This window comes from Bactrocera tryoni, chromosome 2 (genome assembly GCF_016617805.1).
Source record: "Bactrocera tryoni isolate S06 chromosome 2, CSIRO_BtryS06_freeze2, whole genome shotgun sequence".
NCBI classification, from domain to species: domain Eukaryota; kingdom Metazoa; phylum Arthropoda; class Insecta; order Diptera; family Tephritidae; genus Bactrocera; species Bactrocera tryoni.
The window spans coordinates 82,976,163-82,998,173 of NC_052500.1; the positions used below are offsets into that span (position 1 = coordinate 82,976,163).

At 35.3% G+C, this 22,011-nt stretch overlaps 2 protein-coding genes across 9 annotated transcripts in view; one reads left to right on the forward strand and one right to left on the reverse strand.

The window, feature by feature from the left end:
* Positions 1 to 1,401: 1,401 nt before the first annotated feature.
* Positions 1,402 to 4,502, reverse strand: LOC120767379 (protein ref(2)P). The gene is made up of 4 exons (XM_040093368.1): positions 3,864 to 4,502; positions 2,671 to 3,611; positions 1,749 to 2,598; positions 1,402 to 1,690 (listed from the first exon to the last, which is right to left on the reverse strand). Exons 1-4 carry the CDS (start codon positions 4,033 to 4,035, stop codon positions 1,539 to 1,541), a joined length of 2,115 nt encoding a protein of 704 aa, XP_039949302.1. The 5' UTR covers positions 4,036 to 4,502; the 3' UTR covers positions 1,402 to 1,538.
* A 3,177-nt stretch (positions 4,503 to 7,679) lies between these two features.
* LOC120767377 (ADAMTS-like protein 3) overlaps positions 7,680 to 22,011 on the forward strand; it is a 31,355-nt gene continuing 17,023 nt past the window's right edge. For 2 of the 8 annotated variants that reach the window (XM_040093358.1, XM_040093363.1), the window contains exon 1: positions 15,744 to 15,892. Coding sequence is in view for 1 of the 8 variants with exons in the window: in XM_040093357.1 (XP_039949291.1) it covers positions 7,680 to 7,702; positions 9,270 to 9,659; positions 11,034 to 11,406 (786 nt within the window). In the remaining 7 variants the exon portion in view is untranslated. The other 6 variants (XM_040093357.1, XM_040093359.1, XM_040093361.1 and 3 more) reach the window with 6 other exon arrangements.

Consider the following 22,011-nt stretch of genomic DNA (forward strand, 5'->3'; position numbering starts at 1 on the left):
CACAGACGGGTACTGAATCGAAAACCTTCAAAGCTGGAGTGTTCTCTTTCATCCGAACATCATCACCGAGCAGCTGCGTTGTCTCTTAATTCGCTTACCTATGTCAATAACGCCGTATATCTCGTACAGCTCAACGTTCCAGTGGACTGCGGTACTAGCCGTTGCCAATACGCAAAGGACCATAAATATTCCGCAAAACTTTTCCCTCGAACTCTCCTATGGCCGACTCATCAGATGAAGTTGTTGTTGTTGTTTTTTTAGCGGGTACCTAGTCCCCGTTAGGATGGCAAGAATTAACCAAAGGGAGAAGGATGTCAGATGAGTGGGGCATGCAAAGAGGTGGCCAGTCACTTTCGTTTCTCGAGACAACTCGAGCTCTTCGTCTGCAATGCGTGATGGTTTGACTCCGAGTACGCCATTCACTGGAAGAGTGTCCATGAAGATGTTGATGGCTCCACTATGAATGGCGGTCAGTACTTGGTGGAAATTAGTTGCGTTCGAAGTCTGATCGGCATTTTGCCTGATATCGTCGACGTAGTTGAAGAATGACCTCTTGATGCTCCTGGGAGGCGGTTTCGCTGCAAGCACGTAACTGCAAGTATGATTTCTGCGAAAGAATCCCAGCAGGAACTGCCTGAAGAGGAATTCATTATGCTCCTCAATATGCAGGTGTTCGATAGGAGATATTAAGAGCCATCCTGTCGTAGTTCGGCGTGCAGTAAGTCATTGAGGGAGTTGTAGAGTTTGGTCTTTGTTCGTCGGGAGAGGACTTTACTTTTCAATTGCCTACATGTTGAGATCGGATCACTATAGCTGCTAAATAAACTGACCCATTAAAATTAAGATAAACATTTTTGTATACCCTTTTATGCTATAAGAAATGTAAATGTGAAGGGTAAACATTGCTGAATTAAACCGCTTCAATTTTCTGATCATCACAGCGTAAATATACTTTTAAACCAAAATAGATTTCATAACTGTAAATCGTTCAAAATTAAAACTGCTTTCATATACATTTTTATAGTTTTTATTTTGGATATAATTACATTCCTCTATGGATAAGGTTTATCGAATTCGTATATATGTATGTAGGTATATATTATATAATAATTGAGAAAACCATTTCAAAGCCATTCATAAATTCATGTAATGAAATAAATTGTGATACTAAATATGTGTGTGTAAATAATATGAAATATATATTGGTTCATAAGATAAATTAAATAAAAATATATATGTACTTGTATGTATGTATATTCAAATACGGATTTCATTGGTCGAAGCACAAAAAAAAAAAGAACCAATTATATAGAATGGTAAAAGATGGATACAGAGAATGATTTTAGGATGTAGACTCATGGTAATGAATACACGTTTGACAGTGTTAGTATAGTAGTGCAGATTTATCGTTTCAGTAAAGAAACGAATGCATACGTGGTTACAGTGAAGGTAATATGATTTTGAAATAAGCATTACAGAGAGAAAAATGTTCCTTAAATACTAAATGAGCGGCAGACTTTGCGCTATATACAGATATTTTAATTGTTGCCTTGGCTCTGTGCCGGTGACATCAAATCCAATGCTGCCGAAATATTGCCATTGACCGACTCAAGCAATTGTGTTAACCATCCGCCTTCATTGCTAAAGCCCATAGCTATCATAGCATGAATAGCCTTATTGATACTGGGATCTGTATAGAATAGCAGAATTGAGATTAAACCATTCACTTTTTTACATTTCAAGCTTACCTTTGTGATAAACGAGTACAGCTAGATTTTGTGGTTTTGGTGTAGCACCAGTGTTAATGGATGTTGTGGGTGTGTTATTGTTGGTCATAACGTCAGACTTAGCCTTCAAGACATCAGCAATTTTAATTTTCCGTTCAATATGGGCTCGCTCCTTTTCCTTTTCAACATGATCTTTCAAATCCATGCTGAGTTGTTCAAAACTTACATCGGAATTGCTCTTTGGCGACAAGTTTTCGACAATTGGTGTTGATGCTGGAGTAGCTGGCGTTGTACCAACGGCGCCGGGTAATTCGATTTTTTCAATAGTTTCTGTCGAGCTAGCAGCAGAAATATTGAGTAAATTTGTTGTGGACTCGGCAGCCTGTTTGTCAATCATTTGCCAGTCATTTTCCTCACTTACTGAACGTTTACGTTCCACTGTTGTCGTATCAGGATTGATTGGTTTCTCGGTTTCACCGGTATTTTTGGACTTTTCGTTATTTAATTTTTCTGCTTCGGTAGTCTGCTTACCAATTGCGCTCGATTTAGTGCTTGTGGAACTTGCAGCCGAGCGCATTGAACTTGCTGCTGAAGCAGAAGAGCTTTTGCGTGCTTGGTACCCAGTACCAGCATAAGCAGAAGCATAACTGTTGTCCTCAGCGCCTTCCACTGGTTCAAGCATTTTTGCGAACATATTACTGAAATTATTAAACATTTCTACTCCTGCTTTCATGAATTTCGGATCAATGAATTGTGCGAAATCTTCTAAAGTTGGTGTAACTGGCACCGACTTGTTGTCATTTGATTTATTGTTAGTGTTAGTGTTGCTTGATGAAAATTGTGAAGTAGGAGTTGATGTTCCTGTACTAGCCTGCATATTTTACGAAATATAAGTTATGTATATATGTATGTTCAATATTCCAATATTTTTACAAAACCTTACCATACTAGGGGTGGCCTTTCCCCCAGCTGCACCTACACCTTCATTATTAGACTTAACTCCTGCCTCTGCGTTAAGCAAATCATTCAAAACTTTTGCAGCAGCTTGCTCATTAACGGTTGCTGCTATTTCAGCAGCCTGTTGGTTTACTTGGGCTGCTACTTCGGTAGCTATTTTAGTAGCTGCTTCAGCCGTCTTTGCTGCTGCCTCACAGGCAGCTTTAGCCGCTTCGGCTGCAGCATCTACTTCTTTTGGTTTTGTAGACACATTTTCCTTTGGTGGTGAAGGCGCTGACGGCGTATTGGGATCGCTTTCATCCATTTGCCTATATGTGGCACCACCCTCGGCAAGGTCCGACATCATTTCATACATGTGGGACAAAAAGCCGTTTCGCATTTGACGACGATGATGCTTGCGTTCATGATGGTGATGATGTTTTCCAAGCTTAGGCTCTGCGTCATCATTAGCGCAATTGTCGTTTGCTGCAGCTGTTCCTGCTGCTCCCATATCAAAAAATGGGCAACCGCCAGCATTTGAACTTTTGCGTTCACGTTTTGCTCGGCGGCCGCTAGCGCGTCCACATGGAGAAGTTATCCAAGCGTCAATTACACTGGGTGAGTTTTCTTTTGGCATGCGTACCATCATGTGCTCTGGGTGTTTGTGTTTGGCCTCACAACGTTGGCATAAATCGAAATTCGGACACTGAATACACTTGTAACGAAAACCAACAATTGGTGACAAGCCACAAGAATCACATTCTACACGTTCGTGTATGACAAAAACACTTGGATCATCATCATCCTGGGCCGGCTTTTCCGCATATTTGAACGATTCCTTCCACAGCTCTAATGATGTGATGTACATGTGTAATCTATCCGACCGTTTATAAAGGAACAAATCATAATCGACTTGGTTGCAAATGTCGATTTCATCACCATCCTCATCTAATTAAAGTAAATTAAACAATAAATTATATCTTCTTTTTTTGGTATTTTCGTTTTATTAGAGAAATCTAGAAGCGATTTCCACTCGCATATATAAAAACAGAATGAAAACTGAAAAACAACAAATTAGTCATAGGCCTTTGTTACGAAATTGTGATAAGAAAACGAAACACATATATAAGCCTTAATACTACAGAGTATTGGTAAAGCAGTTTTCAAACTTGTTTTCAATTTTAGCTACTTTATACTCACCAAACCAGGTAGTTTTAAATGCAAACTTGGATAGCTTGCGTTCATCGAAGAGTTGTTTTGAAATGGTCTCCTTTAGGATATTGTAATTGTTCGATGGCATCTGGATGTATATATTGAGTTTAGCATTTCCATCATCATAGGTGACTTTCATTAACTTGGTGAAACGTTCCATTTTTATAACTTTTTAAGTGAACTCAGATTTTTTTAAATTAAATAATCGATTTATCGCACAATATTATCCTTGATCTTTAGTTGCACAAACGTTTGTTAATGTTTGTATTTACATACAATATATAAATATGAATGTTGTTACTGCAAGAAACCTTCCTGACGGCTAGAATTACTTTCAAACTATGTCTGTTTCGCACTTTTTCCAAAGTTTATATACTGCGCAGTTGAGTTCTTGCAACTAAATGTTACCTGATTCAGCACTATACCCGCTGGTTTTTCTTGATATGTACACCTTCGCGTATTTTCGTGAATGTTCTTATTTTCAAATTCTGCAACTCACTGAATAATGTTCGAGTTTTTCTCTCTTTCTGGTTCAATATATAAGTAAAATAACCAGCTTCAAATGTGCAACTTCATTTGTTGAGACGAAAAACTATACAATCGCTTGTGAAATAATATGGGATGACGCTGATATCAAAGGCTGCCAACTGAAAATACACCGATAGATAGAGAAAAAATTGGTACGAATGTTACGAAGCAGCGGATAAAAGCAAAACATGAAAACTGCTGATTCCATTGTGTCGATTGTGAATTTTGATAACAATGGCAGAGTTGTATTTGTCTGAGAAAAGACAAGATTTCAGTTCACAATAATGCAAAACTGATATTAATTTTAACTTAAACAATACACACAATTTTGTAATTTTATTTGTTTACATTTTGATCTGTCCAAATGAACTTTATCGTTATTGCCAACTCCTTGTTTTTGGAATAATCATAGCTATTGTGAATGAGAAAAAGCGAGGAACTGGCAATGCCTCTAGTTCAATATACAAGCTACGGCAGCTTATGACAAGTCAACGTAATAGGTGTATTCGCTTGCTCTTGCTGTTGTGAATTGGCGCACCTTCTGCATACATTTTTAAGAAAAAAAACTGTAACAAATCTTTATAATTTAAATAGAAATTATAAAATCTATTTAAAACTTACCTTCCTCAACAATTTAACAACGTAATATGTATGCGTTTATGTAAAATGACAGCAAAACAGATTTGCATTTTTATTTTGCGTGACATTGCACGGAAATATACATGGGTTTTGGTCTGACATATTTTACAGCCATTGCAAATAATTTTCTGCGTATGTTTGTTGTTGTGCCGGTGTATGCAATTCTTGCACCGTGCAAGGGTTTTGCAAGATCAAGAGATAGGGGTATTCTCTTTATGTTTGCTAAGTTTTCCATACAAAATCAGCTAATAGCTTCATTCGCTGGTCAAGTAAAACACGACTATTAATATTGGTACCTAATATGATCAGAAAAATATGTTAATATACCATACATAAAAATCAATCGGGTAATTAATATTGAATTAATAATACAATAAAAAAAGTCAAATTGATTTTAGGTATTTCTCGGAGTTTAGTCTTCATAATTAAATAGATCACACCGAAATCCTAAGTTTGGTATACATTTCATTCCGTATCGGAAGCCAATTCCCCTCGACAGTCGTGTCCATGAAGTTGGGAAGAGCAGTTAGATTCTTTGCTATACTTCCGATTAGCTCTGATGTTCATATTGAGCGACAAGTTTTTATGGCTACCACAGTGGTCTGATTCACGATAATTAGGTCCTGGAAAATAGTCTTGGCCAAATTTCGTGAAAACATCTTGTCAAATAAGAAATTTTTCCATACAAGTACATACTTGATTTTGATCGACCAGTTTGTAAGGTATATACCCAAGTATATGCTATAATGGTCCGAAGTCGATTGATTCCGACAAACGAGCAGCTTCTTATGAAGAAGAGGACTTCTCAGCTTGTTACGTTGGGTATTTATATAAGTACTTGAGGGTTGTTGACATTTCCTTCTGGGTGCTGCGGACTTCGTGGCAAACTTAATGTACCGACCGATATACATATGCATGTATAAAGAATAAAATAAACAGAAAGGAGGCATGTAATAATAATTATACAAACCAATTTTTATTGGAATCGGTCCGGCTAATCTTCTAAACTGCATATTTTCTCTCTATGGTGGTATTTTTGCCAAAGTGGAATTTACTGGACAAATTGGGACGGAAGGCCCAAGAAACGTGCTGTTTTGACGGGGTCGAACCAAAGGGAGAGGGGTGTTAGATGAGTGGGGTTAGATGCCAGTGTCATGTCAGTTTACAGTGGACTGAAATATAGATATAAGGCCTAATTAGGCCCATTGCCCTCGTCTATGGTTTATAAAGGCATAAAGTAAACCGGGAATGAATTTATCCCGCCCAAAAACGGCTTCGGAAATCAGCGTTAAGCCAATTAATTTCGGACAAATACACTTTTTTTATCGAATTCCGATCCAATATAAATTTCGAGTGTTAATTTTGCTGAATTAAGTGACCGACTACCGGCTTCTTGTTTCCAATTTAATTAATTTTCAGGTGCTAGGTTTATATTTATTGAAAACATAATAAAATAATAAAAAGTTTTCGATTAATCTTCACTACCAATAGAATTTTCACGTTTGAATTTCAAAATGTATCGCTCTTGAGCTTTTAAGACGGAGGAGTAAAAACTACGCAACATCTTCTGCAGGTGTCTTCTCCTACTTGCAGGTCCCGTCAATACAAACACTGATGCTTATACCTGATTTACACATGTGGCAATTATAAATATACGAAAAAAGTCGTGCCGTTTATCACTGCCAATCGTCAAGCAGATGTCAGGCTTTTATGTGTGCATAAGTATATATACATACATAAATATATTAGGGTGGGACAAAAAAAATTAATATTTTTTTCTTGTTAATGTGAAATATAGTTTATAGGCACGTCTAGGTCTTGAATAATTTTTCGATTAAGTTAAGCGTATACGAGATGTTTATTGCCAAGAATCTTCGAACAATGGAATCCATTTTCCGAGAATCCACTTTTTATAGGAAAAATGCAAAAAAAAAGGAAAACTAACAGACCATTTTTGTAGGGCAGTAAATTTCCTACAAAACTATGAGTTTTAATAATAACAAAAAATTTTCATATAAAATTCTTAACAAAATGATTGTCTTAAAATAATCTAACTTCAAACATTAATATCTGTTAAACGGTTAGGTCTACGAAAAAACCATAAGTGACCATTTTGTAGGGCATTTAATTTCCTACAAAATCCATGAAACGAGATGCTTTTCAAGTTTTCCAAAGTCGATTTTCATATGTGTTTTTCTATCATAATAAGAAAAAAATAGAAAAATGTTAGGTCTTTCCCCTACAATTCAAAGCTCATACTTGGTGAGATTTTCTAACAGGTGTCTATCATACAATTTTTCAGAGCACCAATGAAAAAAATATTAGTTTTTTGAGCCAACTTAATATATATGTACAGACGTACATATATACACATAAAATACCTATTTAATATAATTTTTACAAATGCCACAGAATTGAGATAAAAAGCTTCTTGTGTGGCGTAAAAGTTGGTCCAAGGCAATAATGTTTTTTTAACAGCATAATCAGTTGGCTGCAGGGGTTTCAATAGCGTGGACGTTACAGCAAAGTTTTCGAAAATTTAGTATTTTGAACTTATGTGTTTATTCAAAAACGCTAATGAAGCAGAATTGATCTCATAACTTGCGAATTTTGAACGCTTATCAAAGTATTGCTGAAATGTTGCGAATAAAAGCATTAAGGTTTGTGCTGCGCATGTGATACCGGAGGGCGTTACGCTGATTGTTTAAAAAAAATAGAGAATACAATTTAAATTATATATGTATACATATATTTATGATAACATTAAAATTGTAAGAGACTTCGAACAAGATTTTTAAATCAATTTATACAGGATCAGCACAATTCTACAAGTTAATTATGCAGAAATGTTTCAAATATTGCAAACCATTTTCTAAATTTAGAAAATTAATCGGACAATGCAAAAATAATAAAAGTTTGCCTATGAAATGATATTGCAGCGTTTTCAAAAAAATATCTAAGCTTAACAATGCCAATGAAGCGTGCAAATAAATAAAAAATATTATTCAGTTTGAATACCGAGCTAAAACAGACAAAAAAGATAAAAAAAAAAACAAAAAATAAAATAAAAAACAACAAATGAAAGAAAATCGGGGTTATGTTTTTCTAACGAGCACAATGAACTCTTTTGTGGGCAAATACTTGTGTGTAGCATGCAAAAAACGAAAAAAAGAAGAAAATTTGCAATATGCGCAAATTGATTCGGGTGCGGTTGGGATGCGATCATCGCCAACGAATTAGAATACAAACAGTTTGTCACCAATTTCCGCGTTTTGAGCGAATTGTTTGATTTAGGTGATTACAACAAAAGCTAATTGAATAAAAATGCAAACAAAAAATATTAATTAAATCGCCGTTTTCAACATAAAAGGTCTTAACGACAACTTTTTTTGAAAACGTGAAATTTCGCATTTAATTTATTGTCTATGTTTTAAGATGTGTGAATTGGAAATAATGGATTTATCGCCTTTTTGGTAGAATAAATGCAATTTACCAATTAGAGCATGTAAATGCGAAATTAGCATTTAAATGGACAGTTAGAGTGAGTGAGTCACATCAAATTCCAAAGTTATGTAAACAAAATAGTTTAGTAAATAGACAAAGAACTCGAAAAATGTTATTTATATATTTATGTGTGCATCTTAATGTTAATGCATTGCATTCAGCATAAATATTGGGTAGTCGAAAAAGTCTTTTCGTATTTCTAATCAAATTTTAACTAATTTTTTTATATTTATAATAATAAATAAATTTTGGTCGACCACTTTTTGCCATTTTTCCGCTAGAGACATTATTCCATCAGTGTAAAACTTTCATCAGTGTAAATCGAAATTTCGAAATTTTCAGAACGGAAGCGAGCGAACCATTGTTGTGCTACACGAACTGATACAGCATCGTCTCCGTAAACTTCACAAATTTCATTGGTGGCTTGCGTGGCATTCTTCCCTTTTTTATACAAAAATTTCAAAATATAGCGAATTTCTTCATAATTTTCACTCATTTTTGAACAGCTGTAACTTTTTTTCAACTTCACCGAATTTATTTTTTTTTTGGTTAAATGAAGCTGAAAATCACCGTTCTAACACTGCATGATATAACACAATCTGATTGGCAGCATTGGTTATACGATTGCAACGACATCTCTTGACAAAATACTTTTCCGACTACCAATATAATACCATATTACATAACTGTAAGTAACATATTATATTTTTCGATCCCCAACAGTTCCAGAAAACAACTACTTTGGTTGTTTTTGTTAGCGCTAGCGTGCTTTACGTATGGCACCGAGTTTTCGGCTACTCCAAAAAATTCCGAGTCATCCTCAATAGCTAACGGTACTGAAATTTTGAAAAGCCTAAGCAATACAAATCAAAAAGAAAACTTGAGAAGTGAAAGCGCAGAGGAAACTGTGGATATTGATTATGACGAGGAGCAGGACGACGATGATGATGACGATGACGACGAAGTAACAGGAGAAAGGCCAAAACACTCACGCAAAAAGCTTATTAGCATTATAAAACGTGTGGGCACAACTTTTACTTGGGATCGCTGGGAAAAGTGGACTAAATGTAGTAACTCTTGTGTGCAAATACGCCGCAGAAAATGTATCGAACGGTGAGTAGTATTGAAATGAACAATTCAAAGGATGTCGTAGTTGTTTATGGTCTGCCTTCCACATTTTTCAAACATACTTGTATTAGGAGTTACTCTGCTAAAAATATAATACAACATTTTTAATGACATTTTATAAAAATATATACTAGATATAAATAATCCATTAAAGTCGTTTGTGTAGGTATAATTACAATTTGAAGAGGGCATATTAAGTTTGGCACGAAGTTTGTAACACACAGAGAATTCGAATATATTGGAACCAACATTAATACCAACAAAAACGTCAGCCAAGAAATTCAACGCAGACTTCGGACTGAGTAGGCAATTGAGAAGTAAAGTCCTCCCTCTACGAACAACGACCAAACTCTATAAGCCACTCATTATTCCCGTTCTGCTATATGGTGCAGAGGCATGGACGATGACAGCATCTGATGAGTCGGCGTTGCAAGTTTTTGAGAGAAAAGTTCTGCAGAAGATTTATGATCCTTTGCACATTGATCACGGCGAATACCGCATTCGATCGAACGATGAGCTGTATGAGATATACGGCGACATTGACATAGTGCAGCGAATTAAGAGACAGCGGTTGTGCTGGCTAAGTCAAGTCGTCCGTATGGATGAAAACACTCCAGCTCTGAAAGTATTCGACGCACTACCCGCCGGGGGAAGCACTGGCGCGCTGTTGTAAACTCAAGTATAACCGTGTAAGCGGTGTCTACGCCAATAAGGAAATGAAGAAGTTTGGAAAATACGTTAATGAAACCATTCGCACTAAATTTCACAAGGTTGTTCAAGGTGGGGAGGAGCTTTATATGAGCGGACTGTACAATAGGTGTGGCGACGCCCACCTTTGGGTGAAATCCTACAGCTTGGGAACTACTGAATCGATTTTTACAAAGTCACCCAAACATTCCACTGTGAAACTGTAGTCTCTTGACTGAAATGGACAAAATCAGGGCTATACTTCCCATAAATCATTAGTCCCCTGTATATGTACTTACTATATTGGTCAATCTGCCTGTTTCTTAATTTGCAAATTGCGAGAGTATAAAAAGTTCGGTTAAACCGAACATAGCCCTTCCCTACATGTTGAGATATTGATCTGAAATCTTTTTTCCATATAAAGTAACCTTCATTCGGCTTGAAGGTTGTTGATATCAATCAACTTGGATAGAAAGAACTAGCAAAACGTTTTCCATTGGATGCAAACTGTTGGCCGGTTACGTTTTCAGATTTAGTTTTACGTTTTATGAAATTACATATTTTTGGGGCTACTATTTTTCTTTATTAGGGTACATCTCTCTAAAACTTTATAATATCTAAATGCTCTCTTTTATCAATGGATGAGTTTTTTTTACTTTATTTTGTTTTAAGTAAACTGACTTCACTTGATGCTGCTCCGATTGACCGTGAATTCTATCCAGAACCCAATGGCCTCACCGGTTGTCGAGGTATTATAAAACGGTTCCGGCTTTGCAAGGACGAAAAATGTAAGGCGAAAAAAAAGCGGCAACGTGACGAACAATGTGCCGCCTTCAACAGAATAGCATATAAAGAAAAGTACTACAACTGGTTGGGTTATGAAAAAGAACACAACGAGTGTGAGTTGTTTTGTCGTCCAAGTGGTTCGGGTATGTTCGTGAGCATGAATCAGTCGGTGACTGATGGGACTACCTGTGGCAGACCGGCAGTGTATTACACGCACTATTATAGACGAAAGGCGGTATGCGTGGAAGGAGTTTGCCGGGTGAGTAATACGAAGGCTATTTAGTATAAGTTGTAAGGAAAGAGTTTGCAGAAAATATTTTATATTAAGGAATCGTTTTCCACAAGTTTCAAAATATTTTCTTGTGTAATTTCAATGTCTCACATATTAGTGATCGCTTATAGTTTATCTCTTCTCCTTCTTAACTAAATTCTGTTCTCACATTAAATGTTCATGTACAGCATTGGCTGACCTTTTTCACCACTTGACCTTCGCAGCTTTTATTCTACAGTTGATGAGTTTTCTTGATAAGAATGAAATAACATAGATTATGCTGTAATCAATACTTTAATGATTACTGTATGCGAAATCGATCCATTCATCAGCTAATAGTCGTAAATATAATAAAAATCGTGCGCCATTCTTGAGCGCGTCGCCTTGGTCAAACGTTTCAGCTTTGGACGTTTTGATCGCTCCGATCGTTTTGATGATCTCTCAATTCTTCTTCGCTGAACCAACGTGTAAAAGTTGCAAAGGAAAGATTACACACTTGATTAAATTTGATTGAATTGCTGATCAGCTGGTTGAGTCTTACATCTTGCTTGGCCGGCTGCATATAGCACCCGACGCGAGTGCATTCTAAGCATCACCATCATCATTGTCAGCTTCATGATGAGCGCTTCAAAGGCGACACTGCCATTTGTAGTGGCCTTTTGACGGCCGATCGTTGTGCATCGTCACAAAGTTATCACGATCCGCTCAGCTCATTTGCGCAACGATTATCTCTAATTTGTTAAAATGTACATTACCGTGTTCGCTGTGTGGACATGATAGCGGTGATAAGCGACTGACCGTTGGTGTAGTTGGTCACGCCGCGGCCGCGACCACGGCGGCTGCTGGCCATTCGTTGCGCTACAAAATTGTGTGCGCTGCCGTTGCGTTTACAAATCATTTAAATTCGTTTTATGATGTGCACACTTTTAACTTTTTTCCGCTGATTCTCCTTTTTCAGTTTTATTTGGTGGCACTTTGGCCAATTGGCACTTAGTCGGCTTGCCGCTCATTTGTAGTGATGATGCTGATCTCGTGCCTCAGTCGGCAGATGGCAGCCATTCAAGCATTTAACAAATCGCCCGTTCATTTTTAGTTGGACGCTGCGGAGTTGGCATAAAGAGAGGATATTACGATTATTTTTTTAAGAGTTTTGAACCTTTGATCTCATTGTCGCGTGCGAACGTGTCTATCGTGGTGTGAAGTTGAGAGTTTTGTGAGAGATTCAAGTACAAATAGGTGCAGATTTCCTTAATAATTTATATATTTACATCTGTATGTATGTATTAATGATCGGCAAAGCATGCTGCCAAAGAATCAGAATTGAGACTCCAAATGTTTAGTAAGAGATTTAGATGACCATTTCACCACTACATAAGATATAATTATGTTCACACCTATATAGCTTGGACTTTATATAAGTACATACATGTGGAGCTTATTGCTGGCGGCTTTTCGAGTAGTCTCTTTATGTTGAAAATTTCTGAATAATCTGACATTTGGCATCCCTAAAATATAGAGACCTTGTTAATCTTCAATTTACAATTTTATTAACAGAGTATAATATGTTTGCCACCGAGTTTGTAATATCCAGCAAAAATGTCGGAGGCTCTATAAAGTAAATACTACTGTGATCAAAAAGTAAGGTAAAATTATCATTTAAAATTCCCGGGCTTCGGAAAGACATGTTCATTCTTTTCTATGTTGGTTGGACTATTTCTAACAATTCCCAAGCGTCTGCTTGTCAAAAAGTTTATTTATCTCCGAATTAGTCTTGAATTTATCGAATCTTTACAATAATTGATTTTGTTAAGCCAAGAACGCTGTCTTCAAATTTTGTTTGCAGATGGAAATGTTGCGGAAGGGATTTGGTGATCAAACTATGGCATAAGAAAAAATTTATAGGTGGTACAATGAATTCAAAGTGGGCTGAGAAATCGTTAAAGTCGATAATATTTATTTTGTCGCCTTCAAAGTAATCCCCACCAGATGTAATATAATTATGCTAACGATTTTTCCAGTCCTCGAAACACTTTTCATAAGCACTTTTTGGGATGGCTTCTTCGGCGAATTTTGTTTTATCTCTTCGATAGACTGAAAACGTGTTCCATGGAACGTTAATTTCAGTTTGGGGAACGAGAAAAAATCTCACATTGCGTTTTTGCCTTTACATCGGTGACATTCAATGTCCAATTTCTTGAAATATTCGGATCTCCAAACTTTTCTCGGAATAATTCGGTTATTGCAAGTCCTGAGTGGCACGTAGCCCCGTCTCGTTGGAACAGGATGTTGTCAAGGCCAACTTCTTCCAATTGCGATCATAAAAAGTTGGTTATTATCGATCTATACCGCTCTCCACTAAGAGTACGTGGTTCCCAGCTCCATTTCGAAAGAAGTTCGTACCGATGATTCCACCATATCAAAAACCATTCCAAACTGTCAATTTAGGTTAATGTATTTAATAGTTGTTGGCGCTACGAGTTTTTGAGAGTTAGGTTCTGCGGACGATTTACGGTCCTTTGCGCATTGGCAACGGCGAATACTGTAGTAGATGGGACGATGAGGAGATATAAGACGACATTGACATAGTTCAGAGAATTAAGAGACGACGTCATGTGTCTACGCCAAAAAAGAAGAAAAATAAGAGTTGTTCATGAATAATTTGTGGATTTTCTTTGCACCAGAATCGAAAGTTTTGTTTATTTACCGCACCATTCAGATGCAGATCAGCCTCATCAGAAGAGATGATTTTATTTGAAAAAAATTGAAATGATTTTCGTTCGTTATCGTATCAAGTGGTTTCAAGGCAAAATCATCAAATTCACGACGTTTACGGTGGTCCGACGGTTTCAGTTCTTCAGTGAGAACTACTTTATGCGGATGCAAGCCCAAATCCTCTCTCAAAATCTGCCAGTTTGCTGTTTGAGACAGACGCAATTCTTAAGATCAACACTTGCCTGAAAGGCAACAATATTTTCAGTACTCCGAGCAGTTCTTTTCTTATTGGCACTTGATCATTATTATTTTGATAATAAAACTTAATAATTTGTAAAGGTTGTCCTTGCGTAGTATATCTTTCCGTGATTAAATTGTAAACCGAAACGACACTTAGAAATCACATCATCTCTTTGGAAAACACGGTATAAATGATTACCGTGACGAGCGGAGTCGATCGATGCGTCTATCTGTATATACGCGAAAGAGTCTCAAAGTTTCTTCTCTCCATGAAGCTGTTCATTTGTCGTAATCGCCGCCATCGGACCACTATAGGATAACCTGTCACACAAACTGACGGATCAAATTAAATTCTGCTTTGAAAAACATTTTTATTTGATAAGATATCGTTATGAAATTTGGCATGGATTACTGCCTAAGGTTGCTCTACAATCTCCGTAAAATTGTTTAGATCAAGTTCTTGTATGGAAACTTTTTTATTTGTGAATGGTATTATAATATCAGTGCAACCGAACATAACTTTTTTTGTTTTTATCGAAACACGATATAAAAAATTCGATAGTTTCGTTACATATTTTTGCAACCGTGAAAAACCGAACCTGTACTTGCGCTCAAAGCTGGGACTTATTGTTCATACATACATACACACATGTCAATATATTTGTAATTAACTTACCACCTCTGACTTGCTTTAATTGTCACTAGACCTTAGGCCTGATTTAATAATGCATACCGCAGTGTTTGTTGCTATTGTTGTTATTATTATTAATGAATACTTTCAGCGCATCTGTGCAGTACAATCGGGGATGTAAACAATTTTCGACGGCTTTTCAATATCACTTACATTGTTGTCGTTGTTGTTGTTGCTTTTTCACATAAACACATACACTTGACCTCACCACCCTCTCCCACAAACGCGTCGATACTTCAAGTTCACTTGACGCTTTTTCTCATTGCTTTTTGCTATTGTATGTGTCTATGTCGCCTGTTGTTGTTGTTGTTGTGGCTTTTCGATTTTTCACTCTTGTGTATTGGCCGCCAATAATTGTGTTGTTACTTGGCTATTGTGGCGTACACATGTAGTTGCGAGCGGTTAGTGCCTTTGCTGGTGGCATTGTTGTTGTTAGTTGTTTGCTACAATAGTTGGCAGCAATTGCTATGGGATGCTGCATTGCTGCTCTGCAAGCGTGCGATTGCGGCTCTTCGTGAAGATTTTTGAGTTGTTTCGCTATTGTTATTGTTGTAATTGTTGGTTTTATTGTTTTTATGTATTTCTGTTATGATTTGGTTAGCGTTGCTCGCGCATTATTATTGTTATTGTTTTGGCATTTATCCGTATGTATCGCATTTGGTATTTGGTGTGTGTGATTTTTCGCTTTTAATTTTCTTTTTTGATGTAGTATATAGTTTTTTGTGTTGAAATATTCGAAATCATAAATTTTTCTCGTAGCCAAACTCATTCGCCGATGTTTTGTCAACCGCTCAACAACGTGTCCGGTATTCTGTGCGACGGTACTTAGCGGTCAGTGGGTGAATTAATGAGTTATTAATTGAGTTTTGGCGGTGAAACGTTGCGAACAATTAAAAAACTTTGTGTGTGAAAAATAAATTGAAGAAATTAAAAATCTCATTAGTTAGTCGTTAATAAACGTACGAACTTTCAAAAAATTTTACACATTTTGCAAAAAGAAAAATATTTTTGTGATACAAATTTGACAATTATAAAAATTTATTTTTTGTCGAAAGAAAGTTTGAAGAATTTAAAAAGATTTTAAAAATTGTGAAAAAGAAAACATTTTTTTGTCGGAAGAATTTTTTAAGAATTTAAAAAGATTAAAAAAAAATGTTGAAAATAAACATTTTTTGTCGAAACAGAAGATTAAAGAATTTTTTTTTTTATTTAAGATTTTAAAAATTGTGAAAAAAAAAGTTTTGTCAAAAGAAATTTTGAAAAATTTAGAAAGATTTTAAAAATTGTGAAAATAATTTTCAAATATGTTATATAAATTTCATTTTCATCTAATGAAAATCATGAAATTTTTATAAATACTTATTCAACTTTTGTATAGAATATATGTACATATTTTATTTCATGCGAACCCCAACTCAAATCTAACATTCTCATATAAATGTATTAATCTCTTCACTGTGCACTGCTACATTTACATATCTCTAAATACTTATGTATGTATTTATGTTTTGTATAGAATTGTTGCTATAAACCTTGCGTGCACTTAAACGATCTATTCACCTGTTAAACCGAACGTGTTAACTGACACTAAATACATCTGTCAAATAGGAATTTATTTGATTTCCAACGTATCTACATATCCATACACATATACATACATATGTATGTATGTATGTACAAAGTTGTATTTTGATATGCATTTAATTTTATTAATTAGACACATCACGAGAGGAATTTTTTATTTTATGCTCTGTTCTTTCTGTGAAATCTTGTGCCTTGTCAAAGTACTTCATCGTGTTAATAAAGAGTTCGTTGTTGAATAAGAGAGATCATTTCTACTATCTCCCACTGTACATGAAACCTCTTGCTTTTTTGTAGTTTCAGCTATAGAAATATAAAGTATAGACTAATGTTAAGGTTGCATGAATTTTGTATCTTCAAATCTATTGTTTAAATTAACTATTATTTCCTGCGATAAGTGTAAAGCAGGAGCCTAGTACGAACTATTTATTGTCTTTTGATGGCTAAACACATAGTAGAAATAGACTCACTCGAAGTCTGTGAACAAAATGGTCGGCCGACTGAAAGTTACACCGCTGCTAAGGTCATGACACGGGCCTACCGATTCATATGGTGTTTGGGTATGCATTAAAGTATTGATTTTTAGCATTAAGGAATTACATGGATTTTCTCGGGTAAAAAGCAGCCTTTTTTCAACAATTTTTTTCTCACATAAAAAATGAAATATTTTATTAGAAACTTCTATTGTTATAAACATACACTATTATCAAAGAAATTCTGAAATTTTGGAAAATAATATTTTAAACTCGGCCATTGCGACCCTTTTCTAGTGACCCCTCGGGAAAAAGATGCGCCCGCTTTGGCAAGATAACTCCTTCCAGGATCATCTAAAGTGAAAAATTCGTTTTTTAGTTAAAATCTTAACTTAGAACTTGAACAGAGGTCTAGCTATCCTCGAGTGCACAAGTTCTCAAGGCTGTATATTCGAAACTATTACTCAGATCAACTTGAAAATTTAGGACAATATTCTAAAGGTAAAGTAGAATTTAATAAGATAACAAAAAAATTAGATTTTTTGAAACCCGTAAACCCATGTAACCTCTTGAATAGTTATTGAATTGCACAAAAACACCCGCCATGCTGGTAGTGGGAATATAGACGCCTAGGATTTATTAGCAATTTAGTACTTTCTACCCAAAACCTCTTTGTATCGCTCCCTCCCTAGCCGTTGAAAGTTGTGTAGAATAGCTTATTGGTTGTTAGAAGCTAACCCTTATATCTATCTGCAACCTGTTATCCGTCTGATCAAAGGACTGTAACATAAGAACATGGTTCATGGGGCTTACAGATCGGGAAGACTGCAGGAAATGTCAAAAGCAAGGCACCAGTGAAACAATGCTGCTTCCCTTGTAGTATCCCGGGTAGTTCCGTGGGATAGTCTGCAGCTGAGAATAGGTTAGATTGAGTGGATTGAAGTTCCGCATTCCAGACTACTTAAAAAAAGCATCTCTTCTATATTTGTCTTGCATAGGTAAAACAACTTCAAGCCCTGGGGCCCAAAGACATGGTAGTTAGAGGCTTCGTTAATGAAGCCAAAGAAGATGTTAAAATTCGTGTAAAGCGCTGACATCTTAAATGATGACTACTCCTCATGCACTTCGTGGCGGTACTTCATCTGGTAACACTAAGGTCAATAACTGGTTAATGCCTAGCTTAGAGAAAGGGTATGAACCTACCGGACTAATCTAACCCAAACTTTTATAAAATTATTTCTCAGAAAATGTTAGCTTACATATGTTGTCAAGAAGGCTCTGGCGTTGGTAGAATTGAATATTTTTCAGTTTGTGCTGTTGTAGAGGGTTCTTAGAGTCCAACAGTTGACATCTTCGGGCTTGTGAAGTCTGATTTTGCATTTATATAAACTTTTTATTCACATAACCACAATAGAATTTGATTTGTACTTGACATCAATTACGGTTCCAAACGAAGTTCTCATTCGAGAGCTAAATTAAAAATCGTTGGAGAACTAAAAATTTCTCGATTGTTGATTTAAGTATTTTCCGTTAGCTTGAGAAGACTCTGTTTCTCTGATGTTTCTAGAAGGAGAATCGAAAATATTGAAGTTTGAACAGAGTATTCTTAGTTAGATAAGTCTTCCAACAGTTGACTTCTTCGAGCTTGTAAAGCTTAATTTTGAATTTAGATAGACTTTTTATTCAAAGATTGAGAGCTATTTTTTTTAAATTTTCTCGATAGTAGGTTCATGTATCTTCTGTTCCGTTTTCTGTTCTTACTACAGCTTTCTCTAAATTTAGATATTAGAGAAAGGGAGTCCATTATCTAACCTTTCGCTGATCGTTGTGTTTGCTGGGTTGAGTTTGTGGTGAGGAAACCTTTTAGCACCAAATAAAACACTTGAAAAAAATTGATGGTTTGAATGGATAATGAGCATAAGCCGTATTTAGTGTGAGCTTGGCTGCAGTTGCACTAGCGAAATTTTCTTCAACAAACAATTGATATTTCAAAGCAAATAAAAGGTAACTAATTCGTCTCGCACAATGGAAAGGAGATCAAATCGAAGTAAAAACGCACAAAAAATTTATTTTTTCACAGAAATTTTATTTTTCACCTTCCACTTGGTCATCGTCATTACCTTTCGCATTGTTACAGAACACACACATGCACATATACCTATGTATGTTTGTTTGTGTGTGAGTCGGTGTAAGTGAAACTGTGTGAATTTTCGTAAAGCGGAAAGTTTTATTTGGTTATTATCTGTTGCTAAATTAACTGTTGACGTAACATCAATATGTTTGCTGAACGCAAATAACAAATAGACAGAAAACATAAGACAAATGGCTAAACACTTTGACCCACGGCACAGCTTCAGACTAGTTCATATGTATAATATATGTATGTATGTAGGCACATACTCGCCGATGTACAAATAAACATTCATCATCTTATATACACTTACATTTCCACTAGTGCTTAGGCACATGCTTTTCGGCTAACAGTAACAGTTTATCTGAAATATTTATTTTCATTTACCGTTACATTGCCATTTTTCTTCAAGCCTAGTGTTCAGATAATAATGAAAAGTTGCCATTCGATGCTTTTTTGCTTTTTGCTGATTGAAGTGAGTGCAGTTCCTAATGGCCAATGTAGCAGTAGTTATCAGCAAATCTGTCTGAGAAACTTTAATGAGCAGCCAGAAATGTGCGTAATGAAAATACAATAACAAATACAACAAAATTTTAAATCACCACGATTTAACTAACATGGAAAAGTAATTAGCCAAATTCTTTTTACATTTTGATTTTTTTATAATTTTTTTATTTGTTGTAAATGATTATCCCGGAACATGCAGAAAAACTTTGTTTCTTCATTTTGTCGGAAGGTGGCGGATTAAATATTTATTTAATGAAACAGATTAAATAAATTTGATATTTAATTTGGCGTGTATGGCAAAATGCTTGCAATTCGTTTTCCTATAAATTATTGCTAACCTGAAAAGCATCCGGGAAATGTGCCAATAATTGTCTAATAAATTTATTTTTCTTGCTTAAAAATACTTAAAACATCTATGTATTGTTTGTGTGGAGAGCGTTCATGATATGTTTATGCTTGTTGAAAATATTCAAAGCGTTTCATAAAACTTAAGGGGATGTTCTAGTCGAGATGTCGGAGTTTCGAGTCATTTTATGGCAATTGATAAAAAACATGTGTTATTTTTAATAAATTTTTCTTTTATTACATATTTGTTCTTTTATATATGAGTACAGAAAGTTAATAAAAATTAATTTTAATCATTGGTTTCTGTGTCGTTGAAGTGGCGGCGGCAAAAGTCCGTGTCCTCATCGCCGTGATTTCTCTTGTGATCATATGAAAAATAAAACAATGATGGAGCTGTAAAACTGGAAAAAAATTGTTTTAAACTGAAGTTTTGACGAGAATCTAAACAAGTTGTACATCCAACCGTGTTGGAATTTCATTAGTAAAAAGTATTGTTAACTTAAAATAGTAATATTAAAATGTATAAAAGCAAATTTACCTGTAGATATATTCAGCTGAATAATTCGAAACATGACTTTGTCTAATTGATTAAAGGAGTTTCAAACTAATGGCGCTTCTATAAATATTGGGTAGTCAAAAAAGTCTTTTCGTATTTCTAATAAAACTTGAACTTATTTTTTTATATTTATAATAATAAATAAATAAACAAATATGTACCATTTTAGTCGACCACTTTTTGGACATTTCCAGAACGGAAGCGAGCGAAATATTGTTGTGCTACTCGAACTAAAACAGCATCGTCTCCGTAAACTTCACAAATTTCATTAATGGCTTGCGTGGCACTCTTCCCTTTTTTATCCAAAAATTTCAAAATATAGCGAATTCCTTCATTATTTTCATGGTTATATGAAGATTAAAAGCTCACCTTTCCAACACTATATGGTATGACGAAACGTGATTGGTAGCACTGGAGATATACGACTGTAACGACATCTATTGACAAAATACGAAAAAACTTTTTCGACTGTCCAATATAATTACATACACAATCTACTACAGCTTGATGGTTGTTATTGCACTTGTAGTATCTTGAGTTTATTGGTCGCAGATTGTGCTTGCTGAGATAGTTTTGAAAGTACTCAAAATCATATAGTCTCACACTAATTTAGTAAAAAACTATTCTATAACAATTTCAGCACAAGCTTTTCCTTATTAGTTGGAATTTTTAATGTTGTACTTCATTCAAAATTTATATTTATACCCTAACAGGGTATATTAGGTTTGCCGCGAGATTTCTAACACCCAGTATGAAACGTCGGACACCCTGCAAAATATTTATAAATGATCGGCGTAATAAACTAAGTCTATTTAGCCATGACGAACTAGTCCCTCAGTTTTTGAATTATCGCTTTAAAATTTTTAAAACATTTTCTTCCCAAAAAGCTGCTCATTTGTCGGAATCGCCGGTATCCGACCACTATACAAACTAGTTGATCAAAATGAAGTTTTTTTTTGTGGAAAACATTGTTACTATTATTATTATTGTCGAAGGCAATGATATAATCTCCGAACGAATTGTTCAAATCGGATCACTTAAGCATATAGCTGCCAATAGAGCATATAGCTGTCATTCAAACTTATGGATCAATATCGAGATAAAGATCCTTTTAAATCATTTTAAGCTGACAGAAATGCTACTATGAAGGGTATTATAGCTTAGGTGCAGTCAATGTTAACGTTTTTTTCTTTTAATGTAAAATGAACATTATTTGTTATATATTTATTTTTTCGAATGCCTTTTTTCTTTATTTATATACCTTTTACTATTTTTTGTACCACTCTTTCTAAGAAATTCCAGGACTTTTTACTTTGTAAAACAATTATTGTATTCTATTTATAAAAATTGCTCGCAA

What these genes read in the sequence shown, in the direction of transcription:
- LOC120767379 (XM_040093368.1), bottom strand. Translation starts at nt 4,035, where the DNA reads ATGGAACGTTTCACCAAGTTAATGAAAGTCACCTATGATGATGGAAAT. An exon ending in GAAAGGCCACCCCTAGTATG is followed by an intron (nt 2,599 to 2,670) that starts GTAAGGTTTTGT and finishes TAAAATATGCAG; the next exon opens with GCTAGTACAGGAACATCAAC. An exon ending in TGTACTCGTTTATCACAAAG is followed by an intron (nt 1,691 to 1,748) that starts GTAAGCTTGAAA and finishes TATTCTATACAG; the next exon opens with ATCCCAGTATCAATAAGGCT.